Source organism: Oryctolagus cuniculus, chromosome 13 (assembly GCF_051225735.1).
Source record: "Oryctolagus cuniculus isolate XC-2025 breed Fujian yellow rabbit chromosome 13, ASM5122573v1, whole genome shotgun sequence".
Taxonomy (NCBI): Eukaryota; Metazoa; Chordata; class Mammalia; order Lagomorpha; family Leporidae; genus Oryctolagus; species Oryctolagus cuniculus.
In genome coordinates this window covers 55,438,235-55,464,968 of record NC_142879.1, presented here as the reverse complement: position 1 = coordinate 55,464,968, position 26,734 = coordinate 55,438,235, and the positions used below count along the sequence as shown (strand labels likewise).

The following is a 26,734-nucleotide window of genomic DNA, read 5'->3' as shown; positions in this document are numbered from 1 at the left end:
TTGGCTCACTCCCCAAATGGCTGCTATGGCTGGAGCTACGCCAATCCGAAGCCAGGAGCCAGGTGCCTCTTCCTGGTCTCCCACACAGGTGCAGGGCCTAAGCACTTGGGCCATCCTCCACTGCCCTCCTGGGCCACAGCAGAGAGCTGGACTGGAAGAGGAGCAGCCGGGACTAGAATCCAGTGCTCATATGGGATGCTGGCACCACAGGCAGAGGAATACCCTAGTGAGCCATGGCACTGGGCCCTACATCTTTCATTTTTAAACTAAATAAATCAAGGGCAGGCCTTATGGCATAGCAGGTTAAACTGTAGCATCCCATATAGGTGCTGGTTTATATCCCAGCTGCTCTACTTCTGATCCAGCTCCCTGGTAATGGCTTGGGAAAGCAAGAAGATGGCCCAAGTCTAGCTTGGTCCCCTGAACCAACGTGGAACACCTGGAAGAAGTTCCTGGCTCCTGACTTCGGCCTGGCCCAGCTCTGGGCTTTGTGGTCATTTGAGAAATGAACCAATGGATGTAACATCTCTCTCTCTCTCTCTCTCTCCCTCCCTCTCCCTCTCTCTTTCTTTCTCTCTATCTCCTTGTAACTCTCCCTTCCAAATAAATAAACCTTTAAAAAGAAAAACAGACAAAGCATTCATATGTCGCTCACCCTCTTCATGGAGGAACGACACTAAACCCTGCCTAGGCTTCATATCCGAGTCACGGCACCATTATGTCGCTCCCCCTCTTCGTGGAGGAACGACACAGGACCCTGCGCTGTTCTTTCGTCTGCTTGGCCCTCCCCGGGTTTGCTGCTGGTTCTTCCCGGGTTGGCTACCGACCCTTCCACCTCTGTGGAAGGGCTGTTCCCCCTGCCACTTTCCCCACTTCCGCGGGGGAGCGGCACACCGCCGGCCGGCTCTCTCGGGGGCTGCTCAGGTGTTCCTCTTAGATGTTCCTCAGGTGTTCCTGGTGCATATTGTCTCTCTCCTCCTTTATAGTCCTCTTCCACCAATCCCAACTCTGCTACCCACACGCCGAGTACGCTGCTCTCCTCCAATCAGGAGCAGGTCCTACAGCTTGTCAAGTTGGTGAAAGGCAGCTGTGTAGAAGCTGTTTACTCCCTTCTCCCAGCGCCATATTGTGGGAGAGCAGATGCATAGAATAAGTCTTAATTCCAGTAACAGTCTAGTCTGAGTTGCTCCCCACATTCATAAGCTGATGTTTTCCCAGCACTGGAAAGGACAGCATTTCCAAAGGGCTAGCTGTAGCCATGGCCTTTTCCACAGCCCCGGTAGCTGTTCTCCAGTTCTCACAGAAACAGAGTCCGGCTGATGCTGCTGAAGAATGGCTATCCAGAAAGGAGCCGAGGAACCAGCACAGTCCTTGATTCATCAGCACAAAAGAGAAGCTGCTGCTCTAGCAAACTCCAGGGGACCTAATACACAAGGACAACATGTGCAGCTCCACTTCCCTTGAGGCTCCTAACCTGCAGGCTCCCTGCAAATCTGACCCTCCCCATTCAACTAACGGGCACTGCAGGATGAATGAGGGGGAAGTCTTAGAGAAGAGACAAAGCCAGGAATCAAAAGATGGTCAGTTGGGGTTTTGCTTTCCTGGTTCCTTCATTTCTGAACCCTGGAAAAGAACCATGCCCTGACCTGGAATGATCAGACAAGGGTTGGCCAGCCTGGAGATGCTACTGTCCCCCTGACACGGTCCCTGGGAGACCCACGCGGGCAGGTGGGGGCTGGGAAATGAGGCAGCAGAAGCCAAGGAAGGAGGCTTCATGAGGAAGAAAGACAAATCGAGGCAAGGAAGTTACTCACGAGGAGAAGAAAAGGGCAGGGCACAGGAGTTCAAGCGCTTTCACACAGCCTCTGGGTACCCGAAATTCTAAAACTAGGCCCGCACTGAATGCTTTCCATGGCTTTTCCTGACCCACAGAGGAGGGAGAGCAGAGCACTGGGGAGGCAAAGCCCGGCACAGTGTGTACCACAACCTTTTGCTTAAGCCCGGCCCTCTTCTCGCCATGACGTAAGGGCTGGGGCACAGTGTTGCACACTGCACAAAGACACCCAAGTGACGGGTAAGTGAAATTCGAAGTTGGACCATGCCCCATACATCAGGCCAGGATCAGGGCCGGGCCCACTCGGAGGCATCTGTGCCTTCACGTTACAGGGACTTATGGGCAAGCTGAAGCCTGTCTTCCCTCCACAAAAACATGCTTTGCAGGAAAAGAGAAGTCCCAGGTTTATGGAAAATGCCAAAGTATGGCAGTCCGCAAAGCAGCTCCCCCGTGACGGAGACACAACCTCAAAAACCCCAGGTCACCTGCCTCCCACCCACCTGTCCCAGGATCTCTGTGACCATGCACGTCACCGCTCCAGCAGCAAAGAGCCTGCCGACCGAGGCTGAGCCAGACGGGATGTAAGTGCTGCCGTTAAAAGTAAGCTCTGGAATCTCCTTCACCTCAAGAAGCAGGGAAGGAAGTGAGGCCAAATACACAGAAAAGGAGCCCAAAACAGGAAAGTCACTTCAACAGAGCTGGAGTCTCAACTCTGTGTACAGGGAGCTGGCCCCCTGAGAGCACAGATGTTTGGGTCACAGTCCAAGTATGAGAACGGCCTGTTCCCTCCCGCCCTGGAGACACTGCCACATCCTGGGACCTCGGCCCCCTCGGCCCCTGGGTTTTAAGACAGAGCAAAGAGCAAGTTTCCTGAGTGCAGCAAGCAGCAAGAAGGGGCAGGAGATGCCTGCTGACACAGCACAGGAGGAATCTGGTTTCAATCGGGAAGGCATGTGGAGTGCAGACACCCACTCAGCACATGGCCCTCCAGACCTGGAAATCTCTGAGAATCTTGGAACTGAAAATTCTTAGAACCAACAAGGCAAAGCAAAGCTGGAAAAAAAAAGAGAAAAAAATATAAACAACCTGGCTCCTGCGGTTGGCCTATGAGCAGCACCGTCTCCCAAATCATCACTGGCCAAAAGCACCATCAGCCAAATGAATAGCATCCAATTACTTCAAGAAGGCTAAGGAGTTATGCTTGTAAAATCAAAATCCATACATACAATGGTCTCAAATGGAATTCTGCATGTAACTCAGGTACAATTCACTCTATGACAGGTGGTAACAAAAGTGCCTAGAAGATGGTCCCTCGACATGAATCCCAAGGCTGTGAATAACAAGAAGAAACCTCTAACCGCGATAGTGACTGAAAGGATACTGAAATAGTCACAAGAAGTTTGTAAGAAAGAAGGTTAGGGCTGGTGCTGTGGCTCAGCAGGTTAAGCCACCACCTGCAATGCCCAGCATCCCATATCAGAGCTCAGTTCAAGCCCTGGTTACTCCTCTTCTCATCTAGCTGCCCTGTAATGCACCCGGGGAGGCCCTGGAAGATGGCCTAGGTACGTAGGTCTGGCTTTGGTATGGCCCAGTCCCGGGTGTTGTGATCATGTGGGGAGTGAAACAGTATATACAAGATCTCTCTCTCTCTCTCTCTCTCTCTCTCTCTCTGTCTCTCTCTGCAACTCTGACTTGTAAGTAAATAAATGTTTTTTTTTTTTAAAAAGAAACAAGGATAAGACAAAAGCTTGTAGCAGGTGGGCTGATGGGGCTCCTGGTCTAGACGACCCCGCCTACTGCTGGTAGCTGTGGCTCCCCAGGTTGTTGAGGGCGGGGCTCAGTCTGATTCGTCTTTGTGAGTTGCCCTTCTTGATGGCACATTGGTACCCTTGTGTCTCAGGCAGGATCATCACCTGGGACAACTTTTATTTCCTAGGGGGTGACCTCCTGCACAGGAACAGATGTTTTGACAGTTACTTGGGGAACTTACCCACACACGTTCCCTGGTCGGAAAACTGGTAGCCCTCCACACACTCGCAGCGGAAGGTGCCTGGGTGGTTGTTGCAGAGAGCGTGGCTGCCACACACTGATGGCTGCTCTACGCATTCATCAATATCTGCAGAAAAGAAAAAAATTCTTCAAATGCAAGCTTTTTAAAAAATCTTCTTCAGGGGCTGGTGCCGTGGCTCACTTGGTTAATCCTCCGCCTGGGGCAACGGCATCCCATATGAACTCTGGGTTCTAGTCCCGGCTGCTCCTCTTCCAGTCCAGCATTCTGCTGTGGCCCGGGAGTGCAGTGGAGGATGGCCCAAGTGCTTGGGCCCTGCACCCGCATGGGAGACCAGGAGGAAGCTCCTGGCTCCTGGCTTCAGATCAGTGCAGCGCTGGCCATAGCAGCCATTTGGGGGTGAACCAATGAAAGGAAGATCTTTTTCTCTGTGTCTATCTCTCATACTGTCTATAACTCTACCTCTCAAATAATAAAAAAAAAAAAATCCTGAGATAGATTAATTTTTTAAAGATTTATTTTTATTTTTATTTTTATTTGACAAGCAGAGTTACAGAGGAAGGTAGAGGCAGAGAAAGAGGTCTTCCATTTGCTGGTTCTTCCCCAAATGACCGCAAAGGCCAGGGCTTGGCCAGGCTGAAGCCAGGAGTCCAGAGCTTCTTCCAGGTCTCCCATGTGGGTGCTGCGGCCCAAGCACTTGGGCCATCTCCAATGCTTTCCCAAGCATGTTAGCAGGGTGCTGGATTGCAAGTGGAGCAGCCAGGACTCGAACTGAGGCCCAACAGGGATGCTGGTGCTACAGGCAGCAGTTTTACCCACTACACCATGGCTCCAATAGATCAATATTCAGACAAATTTTTGCAGTCCAAAAGGAAGTGGAAACAAAGATGTGTGTGTGCTTGTGCCTGTGTGTGTGCACACGCACGTGTGTGCACAGGCCCCACATTAGGGAGTGAACCCCAGGCCCTTTTTCTGAGTAAAGGTGGCTTTTTCCCCTTCCTCTCCTGGAGGTCGCTGCTGAGGCTGGGGTCCAGGAAAATGAGTCACTCATCAGTGTGGCAAACCGTGTGGGAAGGACACGGAGATGGTGTCTGGACATTGAATAAGGTTTCTAAACTTGAGAGCATATTTAAATATGCGATTGTTTGAAAATATTACCTTTCTCTAACTACAGTCACCAACATAAGTTGCCCCACTTAAAGACCAATGGGATTTCTGAATGTTATCTGAGTTATTGGCCCTTACAGAGCAGCCTCAGGCACAAGCTAGAGATGAGGGTGGGAATGAGGGGATTGTCCACCAAGTGTGGACTTTCCAGCTCCATCTGACAGCTACGAACAGCAACAACACAGAAGAAAGATCATTCCTGTGCCCGCTGTCTCTGCACTGCAACTCTTCAGAGGATGTCCCCACACAGATGGCTACACACGTTGCACAGACTGCAGGGCTTGGTGGCCTAGACACAACTGCCAGAACCAAAAGCTCAGAGCAGCAGGATTACCATCAGGAACAGAGTACCATCACCAGGGAAACACGTCTAAGCTCCACTATGCCCTGGGGACTTGGACAGAAAGACAAGTCAAGGGTTACAAGAAAGCTTCTAAGGTGATAGGGCTCTTAAGTCTGACATCAACAACCATGGGTGAGTCAGAGCTCAAGGTCAACAGGATGAGGGAGTGCATGGCTCCTGAGCACCACCTCCACCTCCATGAAGGCCAATGCACAGAAGTTATCCTGGCAGATACCCTTTTTGAAAATTGTTATTTATTCAATAGGAAAACAGAGCACCCATCCATTGGCTAACTTCCCAAATGCCCACATAGGGCTGCATGAGGTTGAAGCCAGGATCCAGAAACTCAATCCAGATGTCCAATGTGGGTGACAGGAACTCAATTACTCGGAGCACCAGACCATCACCACCACACCCCAGGGTCTGCATTAGCGGGAGGCTGGAGTCAGGAGCCAGAGCCGGAATCAGAACCCAGACACCCTGATATGGGATGTGGGCACTCAACCAGCAACTTACCTGCCAGGCCAAACACCCGCCTCATGGTTGACACCATTCTTTAGGAACAAGACCCTAGAAACTCCCCACTCGTATCACACAGTATTTGCAGTTTGGAAATTCTTCCTCATGTGTGATTTAACTCTTCTCTCCTAGAAATGGGGGCCAAGACCTTAACCTTTTCTTTAGTGGACCAGTGATAACTTTCTTACAATATACTACAGTATCTGCTTGAGGATGAGTATTCCTATTGTCCAGCATCTGGTCAACTTCTCTAGAAAGTTTTCCTTTCACATAATCACTCCCTAATTCAGCTGGAAAACCCTCGAGTATTCTTGTAATTAAGTACTGCTTCCCTTTTTATTATTTCTAGAGTGGCTACTTTGCACATATTTTCAATGACTGTTAAGTCCTGCAATTTGTCTCCTTATGCAAAGGCCAAGATCTTCTCATCATTGACTCATTAAATGCCTTCTACAAACTGGAAAATTATTCAATGAAATGATTCAATTAACCAAAACCATCTCTAGAGACTCCAAGCTGTCAGTTCTATGGGAACCATTCCACCATGTACCACAGAGTGAGTCAGAGAGCTCTGGGACTCGACTCAGCATCGGCTCCAAACTACCCTGGGGATTCTCCGGAAGATGTCTATCCAAAGCTATCCCTGTCTTGGATGCCATATGTTCTTATAGCAGTGCTACACACAATGATTAAAAAAGACTCATCCTCATTCTCCTATAAGATACTTTCCCAGTCCAAAAAACACATGAAGTGGTCTGCTTAATGCAACTTCCTATTAAAAGCCTCATGTCTCAATGCATTAACACTTTGAGGCACGTACCAGTGGCCAAGAACAATGAGTAGGCTGACTGGGACATCCACACATTCCACAGAGCTAACACGCCAGAACAGTCACTAACCCCAGGACAAAAGCAAGTCCACATGCGACCACCTGTGTGCCTGGGAAAGGACATCCAGGGATTTTCCACGACAACAACAGATTACCCAAAAGCCTGGCCAGTTGTGCTTTCTGAAATGAAGCACTCCCTCTATGAAGTACTCTCACACTGGCATGCTCAGAGACCAAAGCAGAATCAGTCCAAAGGGCATGTTTCAACAGGGGCAGGTTGGGGCATCTCCATACTTTATCAGTATTCAGGTGGCCCATCAAGTTGAAGCAGGGGTGATAAGTCTAAGTGAAGCAGCCCCTCTCCAGAATGATGTCTGTCACCATCTTCACAGCCTGGGCAGGTTCCACTTGTGTACACACACACACACACACACACACACACACACTGTGTCAAGCTGCTCCAAACTGGTCTGAGTCACTTCAGCCATTGAAGACTGTCTGGCTCTCTGGAGAAATACTGGGAAGCTGATGATACAGGTGAGTAGGGACAATGTCTCTTCCCTGAGCCTCAGGTTAATTCCTACCACATGCACAAAGTTATCAGCAACCTGGTCAATAAGCACACAACCTTTGTCTGTAAGCACAAGTCCCCACCCTCCAACATTTCAGGCAACCCAGTAAGCATCTTATGCGACAGCATGATTCCATGACAGCAGGATCTGTCAGGACCTTTCATGTTCAATCAGCACTTCAAATGCACCATTAGTTGGGAGTGATGGATTGCAGACCAGGACATTATGCCCCAATTCTGAGGCTACTGGGTCTGCCAGGTTCTTTCACTTTACTCAAGCAAGGGTGTAGAGAGCCATCCATCGTTCCGACCAACAACATGTGGGTTCACTCCTCATTCCAGCAGGGTCACCCACTTCTAGCATTCCTAATGCTCATTAGCGAGCCCTTTGTTGCAGATAAGGTAGTGCTGGTTGAAGGAAGGCCTTCACATCCTCACCCTTGGCAATGGACTAACTGCCCTTTGGTAGTGGATTAAAATGTAATAATGAGCAGAGGAGAAACCCATCTCCATAGAATATCTGAAATTAAATTATAAAAAATAAATGCAGGAAGAAAGCAGAGTAATATCAGGGCTTCAAACAGAGCCTTCAGTTTAAACGTAACTCAGTGGTTCACTTTAATGAGCCTCAGTTTTCCCATATGTAAAAAGAGCAGTCAACCTTACTTCTCTTAGGGTGGCCACCGTAAGATGAAAACAAAAACCAAAACCAGAAACTAGCAAGCGGGGCTGGGGTTCTGGTGCAGCAGATGAAGCTGCTGCTTCTGATGGATGCCGGCAGCCCATATCAGAGAGCCGGCTGGGGTCCTGGCTGTTCTGCTTCCTATCCAGCTCTCTGATAATGCGCGTGGGAAGGAAGCAGAAGATGGCCCAAGTGCTTGGGCCCTCCACCCATGTGGGAGACCAGGATGGAGTTCCTGGATCTTGGCTTTGGCCTAGCCCAGACCTGGCTGTTGTGGCTAGCTGGGGAGTAAACCAGTGCATGGAAGATCTCGATCTGTGTCTTTTCCTCTCTCTTTTACTCTTTCAGATAAATAAATAAATCTTCCTTTAAAAAAAGAAAATAACAAGAGATGCCAAGGTTATGGAGAAATTAGAACCCTTGTGCACTGTGGTGGGAATATAATATGGTGTAGTCTGGAAAACAATATGGTGGTTCCACAAAAGAAATTAAACCCTTTGATCCAGGAACCCCACTTCTGGGTAAATATTAAAAGAACTGAAAGTAGACACTTTAACAGATATTTGCATGCCCACGTTTCTAACAGTAATATTTGCAACAGTCAAAAGATGGAAACCATCCACATGGCCATTGATGGATGGATGGATGAACAAAATGTAGCAAATACATATAATGGAATATCATTCAACCTCACAAAGCAAAGAAAATTCCAAGACACACAAAAATACGGTGGGGGGGGGGAACTTGACAACATTATGTTACATGAAACAAGCCAGACACAAAGAGACAAATGCTGAAGGTTATGTAATGTAGGATGACCAAATTCATAGCTATAGGTAGTAGAATGATGGTTTCCAGGGGTTGAGGGAGGGAAGCATGAGTTATGGTTGAATGGGTAGAGTCTATTTTCCCAGATGAAAAGAGTGCTAGAGATGGAAGATGATGATGGTTGCACTACAAAGTGAAAGTATGTAGCACCACTGAACTGCACACTTTAAAGTGGGTGAGATGGCAAATTCTGTTATGTGCATTTGACCAAAATTAAACATATTTTTGAAAAAAAAGGGAGCAAATGAATCTATAGCAATAGATTCATTGCAAAATTAGATGAGATGGTATTTGTGAAGTACTTACCACAAAGAGTACTTGGATAAATCACAGTTCCAATGGAGTGAAGTATGTGGAAATTCTATTCTGCTGCTTAGCACTGATGCATTAAATCAGAGGAAAGACAGGGACAATGCCCTAATTTTACAGAGGAAACAGTGAGTGCCGGTCGCAAACAATCCAGGCATGGCACTCCTAGCTGTACTTACCCCAACCACACTTCCTCGCCCCAGCACTCTGGTTTATAGAATCTGGATGGTTCCTCCCTGCCCACCTTCCCAGCTCCCCCATGAGCCAGAACCAAACGATGCCATAACAAGTTAGCCCATCTCCTCGGAAGCCAATGGAGCACTTGCAGGTGAATTGCGTCCCAGGGCCAGGGTGACAGGCAGCGTTGGTGTCACAGCCGTGAGTGCCAATGTAGCAAGGATTTTCAAATGACCGTATGGAGGAGAATATATATATAGGGTGAGAATTGACAAAGTAAATGTGACAAAATGTGAATTAGTGGAGCTTAGTAGACAGCTAGGCTGTTTTCAACTGTTCTGGAAGCTTGAAATTATTTGAAACCAATACCAAATTGAGAATAAATACAGTTTGTAGAAACTACATATAGGTACGTATTGTAGTAATATTATTTTATCTTTAATTGATAGAATGTGTTGGGATGCTTGATGCAGACTGAGGTGTGTTTTTGCTCATAAAAGGCTGAAAGGAAAGACACTTAAATGCAATTAACTATTATTTCCACCCAGGTTTTACAGCTCTGAATTACACTTACTTTCTTTTTCACACTAAGTTCTCTACAACAAGCGTCTGCTATGTCTATAATTAGGGGGCAAATGATTGCAACTCGGTGAGGTCCAGTGCATTTCCCTCTACAAACCCTGGAGAGTGCTCCAGCCCTATGAGGCTGCAGTGCTGCTCCCTGAGGGTGGCCCTGGGGCTCACCTGAGCTGGAGTAGTGGTAGAGCTCAGTGTAGGGCTCAATGTGCACGGAGGAGCCGAATGGGATCTGTGGCACGCGGCCCTCCAGCTCTGTGTCGATGGTCAGGTGTCCATGCTCGTCGATGCCGCTGAACTGCTGCTTAATGACCAGCTTGCCTGGGTACCCCACGAAGGTCACCGCCGCCCGGCGCGTGAACTCGCCCCCTGGAAAACAAGATCGGCCCTGTCACTCGGCTGTGGCGTGAGCACGCCCTCCTTCCGGCCCTCAGCTCACAGGGTGGTGCTGCCAAGACAGGAATATGCAGGGACCTCCTTGGAGGAGGCTTCAGTTTGGCCAATGGATCACGGGGTTGCTGACACTGAGGACATCCACGCAGCCCAACTGAGCCAGGCACAGAGGAGAGGAACTGCTTCCCAGCCACAAACCAGCATCTGAGATGGGGGCTCAGGGGTCATGTGGGAAACAGCAGGGGACCCAGGCTGGACTGGAGCTTTGCTAGATCCTGGCTGAGTGATCTTGAATAAATTGCTGAACCCCTCTGAGCCTCTGTTTGCTGGTGATTAAAAAGGGACACAATCTATCTTGTGGAAATTAGAGACAAAGTATGCTCAAATGTGCGTGGAGTGCTCCACAGATACAGTGCAGTGATAATTATCGAAATAGGTAAGTCCTGGTCAGAATGGACAAGTTGCTCAGGGCAAACCAACACCATTTCCAGAAACCACCATAGGATCCCATGTGTTTTGTGGGTTCAGGAACTTCCCTCGGTCTGGATGACACAGCAGTCACAGACACACAAGAAAAAATACAAATATCCCCCCTCCACCACCTTTCCATCTTCTCTCTCCCACAATGGTATACTCCCTTTACAGCAGGGGCTGGCAAACTATGGTCCCAGGGCTAATCCTGGCCAACTGCCTGTTTCAGTATTCCCTCTCAATTTAAAGAGTCCTTTATTTTCCAGTTTAAAAAAAATTTCAAAGAATTATTTTGTTTTGTGACATTAAAAATCCTACAAAATTTAAATGTCAGTGTTCATTAATAAAGTTTTATCAGAACACAGCCACATTTCTTCATTTAAATAGGATCTATGGTGACTTTCTCTGTACTAGGACAGGGTTGAGTGGTTGTAACAGAGATCATGTGGCCTAAAATATTTAGAAAAAGCTTAAAATATTTACTGTCTGGCCCTGCTTAGAGTCACCCAAGTCCCATGCAGACAGCCAGCTGGGACCGCAGGTCCTGGGGGAATTTAGAAGGATCAGCGTCATTCACCAAGATTTGCTGCTGCAGGGCCTGTGTGAAGGCTTCCTCTCCCTGGGACCTGCTGAAGCTGACACACGTCACCAAGCGTCACCAAGCGTCACCAAGAGAAGTTAGGCCACAGTCAAGGCAACAGCAGTGTGCAAAGCCCTGCAGGGAAGAAGCTGGGCTGTGAGTGGGCCTGCAGCAACGAAAGAGCATCCTGCTCACCTGAGAGTGCGGATAGGGCTATAACACTCAGAACACACACACCCGAGGAATAGGGAGAGAAAACATGAGGCCCTAAATGAGTGATTCCTACAGGCAGATTCGGCCTCTTTCAAATATGTATTCACAGATGCAAGATGCAGGCTCCTCCACTCCAGCTGTTCCCAGGAATGGCCCCAGCGAGTACAAGGGGCCTGGCCCAGGCACAGCCAAGGGAATGCCCCCCATGGGACCTGCCCACATGTCTCTGGAAGACTGAGTTTTCCTTGACAGGGCACCGTCCCTAAGAAACTCCCGGGCAATGCCAAGTCCCTAAGACTCTAGTTCCCTTCCCTGAGCAGGTGCTGAGGATGCCATGTGTCCATCTCAGAGGTGTTTAGAACAGGAGGCGGGCTCCATAAAGGGAATGAGGGAGCTGTAAGCCCTACGCGCTGGGCTGTGAGGGAGAATGAGCTGAAGTGATTTGATTTGCTGGATTCTTCTAAATCTCAACTGTGAAATCACACCATGATCCAAAACACGATTTCAGGCAGCCTGTTTGTGTATGTCAATGACACATCAGTGTGAATTGTACCTGCTCATATTTCCATTCTGTCTCTCTAGACAATAAGGATCCACCGGTAATTCATTTGCAGACAAGCGATTGCTTCCTTTTATTCTCAGGCCCCTCCCCTCCCCCAGTGTGATTTTAATGTTGGATATAAATTACCAGTGATGCTGAACCCATTCTTGAATCCGTCCTGCTCCACGGCAAACATCCATCCAATGATGCCTCCGATGGGGGCCAGAGGGAGCAGAGAGTACCCCACGGTCTCGGGAATGGTGCTGATGGCTGTGTAGGAGCGCCCGTGGTTCATCACCACGTAAGAGTGCAGGTCGGTGTTCTCAAAGACCACGGGCACCTGGCTGGTCCCCACGAAGATCCTCCCTTTCACCTTCCCGTTGACTCGCTGAGGGGAGCCTGAGGCACAAACGAAAGCAGGCAGCGATCACTTTCAAAGAAGTGTGACACGTCTGGTAGGACCTGGACCCACACATGGAGAGAGAGAGCCAAGCCGGAGTAGCTGTGCTTCCTGAGAGTTCTCGTGATCCGTGTGCCACGAGCCTTGGAAAGCCCAGCACTCCTACTCTTCCACGTGCCTGGTAACAGACGGCACGAAAGCTGGCTCTACTGGAACTTCAGGGCCATGCGAGAAGTGAGGAGTAGAGCACGTCACCAGGGATCTAGGATGCAAGTGACTGTGGAATCGGTCACTGTTAAGGGTAAAGGGGACAGAAGCACGCATCTTGTTCAACAGCAGGGCTGACTGGATGGCCCTGATCATGACAGACACACCTTGTGCTCTACAAAGCTCTCCCTCCAGGGCTGGGATTGATGGGCTGAGTCCCAAAACCATGTCTTGTGCAAGCCAGGACAGACTGGGAGGACATCACAGGCCACAGGCAGGCCTCTGTCACTGACTGTTCTGCTTAGACAGCTGGGAACGATGTAACCAGACCTAGTATGGCAACTCTAAAAGCTTTCTTAAGGACCAGGCATGTTGTGGTGCAGCAGGCTAAGCCACCGTTTGAGACCTGCATCCCATACTGGAGTGCCTGTTCGGGCCCCGGCTACCCTGCTTCTGATCCAGCTTCCTGCTAATGTGCACCCCTGCAGGCGGTGATGATAGCTTGAGAGCTTGGGTCCGTGCCCGTGGGAGACCTGGAGGCAGTTCTGGGTTTCTGGCTCTCATGTGGTCCCCACCCAGCTGCTGTTGTCTTGCAGGGAGTAAAACAGCAGATCAAAGATCTGTTTCTCTCTTCCTTTCAAATAAAGTGAAAATAAATAAATAAAGACTTTTAAAAAGCTTTCTCAATAAACTGACACATAGCATATCTATATAGGATTCATGCTTAAAAATTACACTCATAATGTTGGCAGGTACCTGGGGAAAACTGCTTACTGCAATAACACAAGGCAATACGGTGAATGGTCCTTTTCTGTCACATGCATCTCTATAATGTTTACTTATAATTTAATATACTGATTATTGTCTAATCAGGAGAAAATAAGACCTAGAGAAATTAAGCTGCTCTTGTTGTATGACCCAGCCATTCTAATTCCAAGGAATACACCCAAGAGAATGGAACACATAAAGCCACACAAAAACTTGTACACGTATGCTCTTAGCAGCATTATTCATAATATCTCAAAAGGGAATTAACCCAAGTACTCATCAACTGATGAATGGATAAAAAAATATGGAATATCCACCCATAGGGAAATTATTCCATTAGAAGAAAGAATGAAATACTGACACATGCTAAAACATGGATGAATTCTGAAAACAATATGCCAAGTGAAAGAAACCAGATGCACAAGATTACATGTGGCAGGATTCCATTTACATGAAATGTCTAGAACAGGAAAAGAGGTAGTGCCAGAGAGTAGATGAGAAGTTGGAAGGGGCTGGGGAATTTGAGAGAATGAAGAGTGACTGCGAATGAGCACAATGCTTCCTTTGGGGTGATGAAATGAAATGATCGAGATTCAGAGGTGGTAGTTACATAACCTGATGAATATATCAAAACCCACCTAACTGTATACTTCAAAAAGTCACGACACTGGTCAAGATGCCACCTCCCATATCGGAGTCTGACTCTGGCTCTTGACTACTGCTTCCTGATAAAGCTGTGATGGTTCAAGCAATTGGGTTCCTGCCACCCACGGGGGAGACTTGGATTAAGTTCCCAGCTCTTGGCTTCAGTCTGGCTCAGCCCTAACCATTGTGGGCATTGTGGGCATTTTGTGTAAATGTATGGTTCTTTCTCTCTGTTTGTCTCTCAAATAAATTTTTTTTAAAAAATTAAGGTAAGTGAATTACATCTCAAAAAAGCGAAAGGCAAAGAAAGCAGTAAAACAAAGGTTACCTTGGATTGTTTAGGTTTGCTGTAGAATTTAATTCTGTTGATGATCATGTATCTTATTTATCTTCCTAGATTACAAATATGCTAGCAGCATAATTTTCATACCCAGCTACCTCACTTATTCTTGGAAGTCTCCCTCACTTAGTAAGTTCTTGGAAAATTTTATTGAATAACCCTAGACAGATCGCTTGTACCTGAGGGTCACTCGGGTCTTGCTGACCTTTTGCCATCTTCTAGAAACTTAGCCCTGTTTATGGGGCTGCTGACAGGCCAGGATACATTCAACCCAGAGACCTTGTGTGCACATTGTGTCATTACACTTGGGAATGCTGTGAAGTTAGCAAGTTAATAGCACAAATATGCATCCTGGGAACCATTGCAGAAACAAACAGGAACACCAAGTTCGGGAAACCAAACAAAAATTTTCCACCAAACCTTGAACTAGGAAAAAAAATTTTAAATATCAAGAATCCAACAAATATTTAAACCACAGAACAATTAAAGGGTATAGATACAATGCCAAATATGTGGTTGAACAGTTTATTGCATCTGAGGTAACCACCAAACACAAACTATTCAGCTTTTGAGCTCTTTTATTTGGCGTGCAAAGAGGTAATAGTTTGCTCCTTGAGAAGAAGATTTCGCTGTGGATACTGGAAGGTTTGCACAGGGTGGGAGAAGTAGAGAAAGCCAAGCCTCAAACAAAGATGCAAAGGCACACTGTTCCCCTGGGTGATGTGGTTTGGAACAGAAAACACTTTAAACATGTTGAAAACATCCCCCCAGATATGAGAAGCATGCTAAATTTTTTTTTCATTACAAAAGGAAGTATTAAAAAATACTCACTTTATCTGATTGTAACCTAGAAGGAAACAAGTTTTTGTTTTTAGCAAATTAAAATGATAACGACTTAACTATAGCTCTGGTAGGGGAAATCTCAAAATCAGGAAACATTCCTCCAATGGAGTTTTATTCAGTTACATTTTGCAAAGCAATGGAAGTTCCCCCATTAAACACACAGGAAAAGTGACTTGTGATGCATCAGACATCTTTTCTGCATATGAAGGGGCAAATGTCCAATATAGTGGGGTTTGGGGTTTTTCATTTGTTTTTTCTTCTGGTATGTGGTTCTGACCTCCCACAGGAAGCTGTAACCAAGGCCCTGGATACTTGTACAGAAAGGATTCTTCTGACCTGCTGAGAACATGAAATCTGGTGTTTCACAATTATCTTTTTTTATTTGAAAGGCAGAAGCAGAGGGGAGGGGAGGGACAGAGGGAGAGGAGGAGGGGGGAAGTGGGAGGAGGGGGAGAGGGGGAGGGAGGAGGAGGAGGGAGAGGGAGGGGGAGAAGGGGAAGGGGGGAAAGCGAGGAGAGGGGGAAGGGAGGAAGAGGGGGAGAGGGAGGAAAAGGAGGGAGAGGGAGGAGAGGGGGGAGGAGGAAAGGGCGAAGAGTGGATGGGGGAGGGAAGTGGAGGGAGGGAGAGGGGGAGGGAGACAGAGAGGAAGAGGGAGAGAGGAAGAGGGAGAGAGGAGGAGAGGGGAGAGTAGGGAGAGAAGGGAGAGAGGAAAAGAGAGAGAGGAGGAGAGAGAGGGAGAGAGGAGATAGGGAGATGGGGAGAGAGAGAGATGGTGAAGGGGAGAGAGTGAGAGACAGAGTTACCTTCTATCTAATGCCTTGCTGCTTCAAATGCTGCAGGCTGAGGATGGAGTTGGGAACACCATCTGGGTCTCCCATGTGGGTGGCAGGAACCCAAGTACTTGAGACATCACCTGTTGTCTCCCTGGGGTTTATATTAGCAGGAAGCTGGAATCAGAAGTAGTGGCAGGACTTGAACCCAGGCCCTCCGAGATGGGAGGCAGGTATACCCAGGAGCATCTTAACCACTAGGCCAAAGCCCACCTAGGATGTGGTCCTTTTGAGGGCAGAGTTTAAAACTAATGTCAGCGTCCAGCCGAATCCATCTTAGAGTTAGCCTCACAACAGGTCTGGTATGGTCTACCACATCCATCCTCCAATTTCAGGGGCCCAAGGAAAGAGAAACACAAGGGGAGACTGGTATACACCTGACCCACAGCCTTCTGGGATGGGAACCAGAGGATGGAACATCTCTGTCTCTCTCTACATCAATGGCTCCACGTCTACAGATCGAACATACACAAGAAAATTACCTTCTGCAACACACTGCTTGCCATTCCCTGTGTAGCCAGCAACACAGCTGCAGCAGAAGCCGGTAGCATAGTCCCTGCACTCTGTCTGATCATCACTGAAGCAGATTTCTACAGCCTTGCTAAAAAGCTTTTAGAAGTTTTAGACCTGCGATAGCCAGCCTGCTAGATTCTGCTTTGGGTCTCATGTTTATCAATAACACAGGCATAAGGTGCATAAGGATACTTCAAACCAAAAGAACAAAGAGCACAATGTGTCAGATGACTGGAGCTCGTACCTGGGCAGGTGCTTACCTTGCCTTCTTGGATAGGGTCCTGGTTAGGCCCTTGGTAAGCAGCCACAGATTCCCAAGTGACAACCACCACGCTGCTGGGTTGGAACGAGACCTCTGGGAACCCTCTCTGGACACATTCTGCTGCCAGCTGCATGATGGAGGGAGATAAGTCTTCTCGATAATAAACCTTCCTGAGGCCATCGGTCGTGTCCAAGTCCACCAGGAAAGGTGTGACCACACCAAAGCCTGGTGGGAAGAGCCCGGGATGGGATTCCTTGGCCAGGGGTTCGCTCATGGCAATGATGCCATTTGTGGTGACCTGTACAAAACCAAGTATGGTTAGAAGCAAGGCAGAAAGGACTTCTTCCCCAGACAGACCGAGCACCCACTTGCAGGGTGCTGCCACAGATGCCCGCAATATGGGAAATACAGTAGAATCAGAGAACAGCAAGAGCCTACGTTGCAAATCCAGCTTTTGTTTTCTATGCAAGGGGGGCTGGTTGAAGGAGCACGGGCAAGACCTGCAGGGCAGCCTGACTCTGCCACATGCCAGTCGCTGGACCTCAAGTGAGTGTCTTGGGATTCACCTCTCAGGTTTCCTCGCGTGCGCCCTCCTAACCTCAAGTAAGAAGATGGGAACAAGAGTGCTTCATTTACTGCATGCATTATTGAAACATAAGTCAGTCTAACAGCCTGAATTCATTTACTCTCTAAGTGGAATAAATTGTAACTCCATACCAGGACTGTGTTAAGTGCTTAGGGCACAAAAACAGGTAGGATCCAGTTCTTGCCTTCAAGGAACCCACAATCCAGATGAGGAAAAGGGCTAACAAGGATGATGATAAAACAAAGCATCAAGAAATAAATCTGGGCTGGCGCTGTGGCTCAGCTGGTGAAGCATCCATCTGTGATCTGGGGTCTCATATGGGTGCCCCTTAAATTCCCTGCTACTCCACTTCCAATCCAACTCTTTGATAATGAGCCAAGAAAAGCAGCAGAGGATGGCCCAGGTACTTGGGCCCCTGCACCCACATGGGAGACCTGGATGGCGTCCAGGCTCCTAGCTTCAGGCTGGCCATTGCAAATTTGGGGAATGAACCAGAGGATGGAAGACCTCTCTGGCTGTCACTGTCACTGTCTCTGTCTGTCTCTGTCTCTCTCCCGTTCTCGCTCTCTCTGTCCCTGCCCTTCAAATAAAAAGATAAATCTAAAAATAAATAAATATGAATGGGGCACTATAGTCTTACTAATTATTTTGGATAGTTTAATATGTTAGAATAATAGTTAATGTTCATTAACTATTTACCATGTTCCAGATGTCTTACTAAGATTTAATCCTCAGGGCTGGTGCTTTGGTGTTGTGGGTGAGGCCGGTGCCTGCAGTGGCAGCATCCCATATGGGTTTTTTTAGAGTCCAGGCTGCTCCACTTCCGATCCAGCTCTCTGCTATGGCCTGGCAAAGCAGTGGAGGATGTCCCAAGTGTTTGGACCCCTGCACCCTCATGGCAGGCCCAGAAGAGGCTCCTGGCTCCTGGTTTTGGATTGGCCAAGCTCTGGCCATTGCAGCCATTTGAATAATAGACAGAGGGAAGACCTCTCTCTCTCTCTCTCCCCTTGCCTCTGCCCCTCTAATTCTGCCCTTCACATAAATGAATAAATATTTTTTAAAAATAGATTTAATCCTCAGAATTACCCTAGGGGACTAGGGACTGCCAAGATACCTATTTTTCTGATAGGGTGAATTAGGTTAATCAGCCGATCTGCCCAAACTCACTTAGTAAATGCAGTGACACTGGGCTTTGAACCCAGGGAGCTTGACCCCAAAGTTGGCTCTCTTCATACTTGGACAGTCTTCTGGAAATCAGTAATAACTGCCTACTAAAAGGTGCTATTACTCTTACTCAGCGAAAACCCACACTTCTTTGGGAAAATGAGCCACTGAGGAATGGTGGCAAACAGCCCCACAGCAGAGGGGACCCTGGGCCTGCTTCGAGTTTGTGCTAATGAGTGACGCTTGACATGCATCCCCTTTCTTGTTACTGTGCAATCCATTGACAACACAAAATTTCAACCCAATGATCCTTATACTTAGAGAATCTGTGAAGTACGAGAAAAACTATGTCCCAATGAAATGGGAGCAATTTGGCAAATGGTGCCCAATACTGTCCTTTAAAAGGCTGCAGCCTGGAAACACAAGGATCTAAAACAGTGACTCTCCACTTGTCAGATCAGATTCCTCACTTTCCCAGCACATGCCATGCCTATTCCCACCCTCGGGCATTTGTTCCTGAGGTTCTTTCCACCTGCAATGGTCTGTCCTTTTCCTCTGTGCCTACTCAAAGGGACCTGCCTGTGAAGTCTTACGTGTTATCTCTGTGAAGTCTTCTCTCACTACTCTGCCTACCAACAACTCCGCATGTCTATTACCACATGTTAGCCTGGGTGCTTGAAAGAGCTAGGAGTCAGACACAGACTGGGGTTGAACTCCAAGCTTTGGCATTTAACTGGTGGTACACACCTGTGCATCCCATAGTGGGATGGAGAGAATTTATCTGAAAAGAGATGGGAGGGGGTGTTTTGAGGATTAAATACCAGACACAGGCAGGTCTACTCCACGAGTAACTTTTCTTTCTTGCTGGGTGTGCCTTTCATTCTCCCAACAGCTGGACTGCACAGACCACCCAGTGCTTACCCATACTCCCTAGCAATGTGCCTTCTGAGTCATGTGAGGGTTTCCATCAGCTCAAAACAGCATCTACACAGCTACAGGTAGGGGTGGACACTGAGCTGTCAGCAGATGGCCCTTCACCCCCTCGGGAGTGCAGCCCTCAATTGTTAGCCTTCTTTGAAGATGGCTTCCAGCACAAACAAAAACAAACAGAAAACTACCTCACCTTAGGGCACATCTCCACCCAGGGGAGTCCTTATCCAGTGACCCACTGATCTTAACAAAGGGTCCAAAGATCTCCATAGTGGTTCAAGAAAAGAATTTCATGGATCTGTTAACCAGATGCTAAAAGGATTTTTTGTTAAAGATTTATTTTATTTGAAAATCAGAGTTAGATTTTCAGCAACAAAGGGAGAGATCTTCCATCTGCTGGTCGACTCCCCAAGTGGCCACAAGGGCCAGGGCTGAGCCAGAAGGAAACAAGAAGCTTCATTTGGGTCTCCCAAGTAAGTGGCAGGTGTTAGGTAGGAAGTCAGATATGAGCTTATATGTCTGTGTGACATAAAGGCCTAAAGAGAAGACGTCTATGTCCAGCATATGCATCTGCATCTCAAAGTTTCAGGGGCAGCCCAGTGTTGGCATCCTCCCCTGCCCCCTCCTACCTGATAACCTGCCAGGTGGGGGTCCCCACCCCTTCTGCCTGATAACCTTCCAGTGCAGCCCAGTATCTGCACTTCAAAAGCCCTCCCTGCCCTTCCTCTAAAGGGGCCCAGCACCAGCCAGACTTCCCCCTGTCTGATAACTTCAGGGAGAAAACTCAGAAGTTTTTCTATTTACATACAAAAAGCCCTTTGTTCCAAGGGGAGCAGAGGTGGGGAAGCAAGACCCATCTCCTTAAAAACCCCCAGCCTCAACTGGACTGCTCTTTCAGCCTTCTGCCTCTTTGCTGAGTCGCCCACCTAACTGCCCAGGTGTAATCTCTCCACTCAACCATGTAACCTTGCTCCTCCCCCCAGTCCAAGCAACTGGGCACTCTCTCCCAGGTCCTGTCTGGAGAGGTGGCCATCCCTTCTTACAGATGTCCTTTTCCCTAATAAACTTTACTTTACTTTCCACTACTCTGTCTCACACCTAAATTTTTTCTTGCCTGAAGACAAGAACCCTGCCATTCACCAGTAACAGTAGGGGCCCAAGTACTTGGGCCATCTTCCACTGCTTTTCCCAGGCCATTAACAGGGAGGTGGATCCAAATTGGAGCAGCCAGGACTCAAACCAGGACCAAAGGGGATAATGGCATTGGCTTTACCAGCTATGTCGCAGTAGCAGCCCCAGAAATTTAATGTTTTAATACTCACCATTTAGCATTTCCTTCGGTTATGGATGTAGGCAACAAACCAATCCAGCAGCAAGTCTTGGTTTTGTTGCTAACACAACTCACAGGTATTTCAGTACCACACTACACTTGCTGCAGTGGTTTCTGAATTGCTCAGTCCTCATGATCTTCAAAGGTCAACAGTTATAGGATCCACTGCTGGACCCACTGCTACACCCTGTTACTCAATGTGGTGGATAGGAAGCATACCTAGCACTCTATAAATATGTGTTGTTGGTTGTTTGTTTTTTTTTTAAGACACAGAGAGACTCCGATCAGCTGGTTCACTCTCCAAATGTTAGCAACCACTGCCAGGAGCTAGGAACTCAATGCAGGAACACAATTCCTTGAGCCACCACAGCTGCCACCCAGGGTCTGCCATAGCAGAAGGACTGAGTCAGGAACCCAGCTGGACTGACTCCAGGCACTCCCATATGGGACATGGGTGTCCTAACTAATACCTTTTAACTGCTAAGCCAAAGCCTGAACCATTTAATATTTTGATTGGGTTTCCTTGGCAATCTTGTGGATTTTATTTTGTACATTCAAAAGCATTAAGGTGAAAGAGGGTCTTCAGGCTTCATCAGGCTGTCCAAAGGGGGGCCAGGGCTCTTCTTTGTGGGTGCTAAGTGGAGGGCTCCAGTGAATCCTGTTCAAGAGTTGCCTGCCAGGCCGGCCGAGAGCACAGCCTTCTCTCTGGCAGTGAGGACACCCTCCCCCCCCACCTGCTGGAATGTACATAGACCTTATAACAAAGCAACATGGTGGCTGCAGGGGGACCAGCAGTAGTGAAAGATTCCACCAAAGTGACAGCGCCTCCAGGTCGACCAGGTCTACCAAGGCTCCAGAGAGCTAAAGGTAACCTGACCCCCTCCTCACACATCTGGCCACGCCCCCGCCACAGTGACAGGCTCAGCCACAGGAACTGGGAATCCTAGGGTGCCCTAAACTCTGGACTCCGGGTCCAGACCAACTGGAGAACAGAAAAACTGCCAAGACATATCCGCGAGTCCATACACAAGCACACACGCGGCCCGTTCTGGCCTGGAACCGCAGGGGTCCCCAACTCCAGCCCTTCTACGGACCGCCTGCACCGGTCCCACTCGAGCTGGGCCGGGTCCTGGCCCCAAATGCGCGGGACAAAGGCGAGGCGGAGACCGACCTCCCGGTGGCGATGCAGCCCACAGTTGCAGGGCAGGAAACTCCGCCCGGGGTCCTGGGCGCCCGGGAACCAGAGTCAGGGCAGGGCGCGCCCGGGGCCCAGCAGACCCGGAGGGCGAGCCCCTCGATGACACCGGCCGCGCGCTGCGGAGACCTCGGCAGGAGCCTTGCGGGCGCGGAAACCCAGCGCCGCGCCCTGTGCGCGGGCTGCCAGCGGTCCGCGGTCGCGCCCGCTACGCCCACGTCCGTCCAGCTCCGCGGGCGCCCCCGGCGAGCCCCGCCTTCCTTCCGACGCCGACCTGCCCCCCGCGGCCTCCCTCCAGCTACCCCACACCGCCCGCCCCGGGTCGCACTCACGTAGACCGAGTCGATATCGGATCTGTCGTAGAAGTGGAGCGCCCCGCTCAGCTCCAGGGCCGGGGAGACGAGGTCGTCCCCGTCCTCCAGCTCCAGGTCCCCCTGCCCCGGCCCGAACGGGAAGAGCTCCTGGCGGCTCAGGCAGCCCCCAGGCCCCGCCAGCAGCAGCTGCAGCAGCAGCGCCCGCATCCACGCAGCCTGCATGCTGCCCAGCTGCGAGCCCGCAAACTCAGCGCTCTGCGGCCGCCGGGTGCGGAAGACCCATATGTAACCGGACGCCCCGCCGCAGCCCCTCCACGCCTCCGCCTCCCGACGTCCCCACCCCGGGAAATAGGGGAGGGGAGCCGAGGGGAGATGGGGAGGGCCCCGCCCCGCCCCGCGCACCCGCGCAACGCGGGGCGGCCCAATGGCCACAAGGGGGAGGGCGAGGGGCGACCCCCAAGTCCCCGCAGCCCCGGCCAGGGCGGGGATGGGGGAGTGGGCGTCGGAGCGCGCGACGCCGCAGCCCACCCGGTTCCCACAGAGCGGCGCCTCCCGGAGAGGGAGCGAAGCGCGGGACTCTGCAGCGCTGTCCTCGGGCCAGAGCGGGCGACGAGGACGTGCTCTGGATTCGGGAACCGAGCCCACCGCAGGTCCGTCGGCGGCGCTGGGGGTCGGGCTCGCTTGCCTACATTCAAAACCCGGTTAGGGCGCTGCGAATGAGGGAAGAAGAGGCTCAGCCAGGAGCGTGTTCCTTCCCACATCCATCCATCCGTTCAACAGTTTTTGGGTGTCTGAGCCTCGGCTCTCTGTTGGGGAGGTTCAAGTAAAGAAAACCAAAACAAAACATAAAGCAGGGTCCCACCCTTTGAGACAAAGTCACGGGTGCATTAGATAGTTCCGTGCTGGCCTGGGTGGGGATCCCAAGTGGGAAAAGTCAGCAGGTCAGGGAAACTGGTGGTGGGACGCACAGCAGGCCTTCCAGCAGGAGGGGGAGAAGGATCGCGAAAACGCGGTGGGTTCAAGGCACCGCCCCCAGCAAAGAATCCGGGGAAGGATTGTGCAAGGAAAGCCTGGAATGACAAATGGAGGAATCCAACCTCGCCCTAGCACTCAGAAAAAGAGCTATTGAAAAGTCTCCAGGAAGGGAGATAAGCGGTTTAAGTGGTATCCTAAATATCGGTTGATCATTCATTTGGCACAAAGTTGAAAGCAGAAACAGGTGTAGGTCTGTAGAGACCCGTGAGGGGTGGGAGGGGCACGGACGAGAAAGAAGGAGGTGGAAGTGGAAAAGGAACGAGTCAGAGAGGCATTGGGATGGAAGAAGGAGCCAGACCTGTGCTAGGAGAACAACTGAGGTTAAAATTGGGCTCCAGGTTTTGTGCGTGGAGGACGAAAAGGCAAAGCTGCCTTGGATGGCCAGGAAGAGGCACTGGGACAGCTGGCATGGGACACGTGTCTGATGTTAGACCTGTTAACAGGACAACCATGTTGCTGTCAGCAGCTACAATTAAAGACCTGGAACCTACTTTGTAATCATTCTCCCAGTAAACAGCAAATTCTGTAGAGCATTCTGTGGACCTGAGTCTGGCACCAGCTGAAAACATGAGGAAAAAGCCAATGAACTACTTGAGCATGCGGTTTTTGATCTACTCCTAATACCTTTCCTCTTTCTTATAGATGCCTTAGCCATCAGAGAAAACATTTCAATAAGGCCAGGCTGCAGACACCACCCCTGGGTACAGAGGCACAGAGACCCAGAAAGGTTTAATCATTTTGCTAAGGTTGCACGGCTGGGAGCCTTAATGTAGCCCACATGTAACAGGGACACCACTTTCAACCACTACGTTAAGTTTTTCCCCTTCTTGTTAAAAAGTGACTAATGCTGGTGGAGCTGTGGCTCACTTGGCTAATCCTCCCCTGCTGCGCCAGCACCCCGGGGTTCTAGTCCCGGTTGGGGCGCCGGATTCTGTGTCGGTTTCTCCTCTTCCAGTCCAGCTCTCAGCTGTGGCCCTGGAGGGTAGTGGAAGATGGCCCAAGTGCTTGGGTCCCTGCACCCACATGGTAGACAGGGAGGAAGTACCTGGCTCCTGGCTTCGGATGGGCACAGCACCGGCCATGGCGGCCATTGGAGGAGTGACCCAATGGAAGGAAGACCTTTCTCTCTGTCTCTCTCTCACTGTCTATAACTCTCTCTCTCTTACTGTTTAACTCTGCCTGGGGGGCGGGGGGAGTGACTACTGCTGCCTGCAGTCTGTTGTCAAGGGGATGGCTTTTCTTGCTGCCCCCTCCAGGCACTGCAACACTCCAGAGTCCCCTCCCCTGCCCAGAAGCAAATCCTCACTGTAACCCACGCCATCTGGAGCAGCCCTGGCTGCTACCCCATCCCTGTCTGCGCCTGGCCGCAGCCCGTCCTGACAGCTCTATATGGAGTGTCTTCTCTGGGTTCACCTGCACTCAATGCGGCCCCACGGCTCCCCTGCGCCTGGTGGATGTGGGAGACCTGAGCTGAGCTGGCCCTTTCGTGCCCACCGGTCTGACTCCCCTTGTTCAAAACCTGCACCCCACCCTCTGTGCCACATCAGAGCTGTCTCTGAAGCTGTGTTGTCTGTGCCTGCATGCTCTCGCCCCTCTCACACATTCTCTCCCTTTTTGGTACTCAGACAGCTGCTGAAGCTCCTATTGGTCCATGGAATTTTCCTGGCAAATGCAAGAGAGCAGTTCTCTGCTTTGCCAGCTCAGCAAAGCCCTGGAGTCTGGCCTGGCTGAGGGCAGACTCCCCGTTTGCTGGTTGTCTACATGGGGGCCAGTTTCTAAGCCTCAATAATCTCATCATGTGTACAGATTGTTCATGCTGACAAGCAAAGGATTGTTGGGAGGATTAGCTAAGGTGATTCATGACCTGCTCCTAGCATAGAGCTGGCACGAAGTGACTATTAAGCCTTCATGATCTGAATGTACAGTAGTATGTTCCTACTTCCTGACAATCTACCAGAGTCAGACACTGCTTAGATCTTTGAAAGATTGAGGCCATTAGGCACAATTGCTTTTGTGAGAAGCTTACAGTCTCCTAGGGAAGACAACAAGACAGCAACACAATGCCATGCTTTGGTAGATTGATGAAGGGCAGCAAGAGTCCACTTGCTGTGTGTTTGCTTCTGCTAGATGCTTGCAGGAGCACTGAACTTAATACCAACAACAGGAGCACAGGCTAGTGGCCACCTAGTAGATCGGGGAAATGAGGGCTGCAGAGTTTAGGTAACTTGACCAGGTTCACACAGGTAGTAGAAGAACTAGGATTTGCCGGAGCTGTGGCTCACTTGGTTAATCCTTGGCTTGTGGCACCAGCATCCATATGGGCTCTGGGTTCTAGTCCTGGTTGCTCTTATTCCAGTCCAGCTCTCTGCTGTGGCCCAGGAGTGCAGTGGAGGATGGCCCAAGTTCTTGGGCTCCTGCACTCACATGGGATACCAGGAGGTAGCACCTGGCTCCTCGCTTCAGATCAGCATAGCTCTGGCTGCAGTGGCCATTTGGGGAGTGAACCAATGGAAGGAAGACCTTTCTCTCTGTCTCTCTTCTCTCTCTCACTCACTGTCTATAACTCTACCTGTCCAAAAAAAAAAAAAAAAGCTAGGATTTGAATCCCAATTTAGCTGACACCAAAGCTTAAGTTCTTTCTGCCACCCCATCCTGCCTTTCTATGAAAGGACCAGTTTCCCCATCTGTCCCCACCTGTAAGAGATATTTGCTCCATTGTTTACGTAGAACGTCCATGCTCTATTTTTGTCTGTGTATGTTCCCTTTTACGTCAGTACCATCTGGTCTGCATAAGCCTTGTGTATACTGCAAATTCCCTGTCAGTTACTACTTATAGCCCTGTCCTCACTGCATGCCACCCGGTCCTAAAGGGGCATGACAGTGAGGCTGTTGTCTACTGCAAGGGCAGTGTGGGTTGTGTCCCTGTCACTCCTTTAGAATTCATAGTTCCAAATAGTGTGTATTCATCGTCTTCCTCACAGAATACTTCATACTGTGCTCTAGACATTTTCTAAGCATGTTTAATAACTTGATCTTTTTCTCCAGTTTTTTCCTGCATTGTTTTCCAAATATAAGCTCTTTGGGATAAAGATGTATTCTGTTTGTTTTTCTAAATTCGGTTTAGCCCAATGCTGCATGCCTTTTTATAAGGGTCACCCACCTAATAACTCAACAATACTTTAATAATCCTTTGGTATCTGCAGTAGCAACTGAAACTTATTTCCATGTTTTTTTTTTTTTTAAGTAAAACGCTGCTCTTTTGAGATTTGTATTCTTTGCTGTCATCCTGAAGAGGCAAGATTGTAACTTTCAAGCCACAGGCTATGTCTAC

General features: G+C 49.4%; 1 protein-coding gene across 1 annotated transcript in view; it reads right to left on the bottom strand.

Annotated features, from left to right (window-relative positions):
• LOC103351035 (nidogen-1) overlaps positions 1–23,371 on the bottom strand; it is a 59,623-nt gene extending 36,252 nt beyond the window's left edge. The window contains exons 1-6 of the mRNA XM_089311253.1: positions 22,387–23,371; positions 16,848–17,147; positions 16,557–16,683; positions 12,189–12,440; positions 10,012–10,212; positions 3,825–3,950 (exon numbers count right to left, since the gene is read on the bottom strand). Of these exons, the coding sequence (XP_089167379.1) occupies positions 3,825–3,950; positions 10,012–10,212; positions 12,189–12,440; positions 16,557–16,683; positions 16,848–17,147; positions 22,387–22,590 (1,210 nt within the window). The 5' untranslated portion in view covers positions 22,591–23,371. The remainder of the gene's footprint in view (positions 1–3,824; positions 3,951–10,011; positions 10,213–12,188; positions 12,441–16,556; positions 16,684–16,847; positions 17,148–22,386) is intronic.
• Between the last annotated feature and the right edge of the window lie 3,363 nt (positions 23,372–26,734).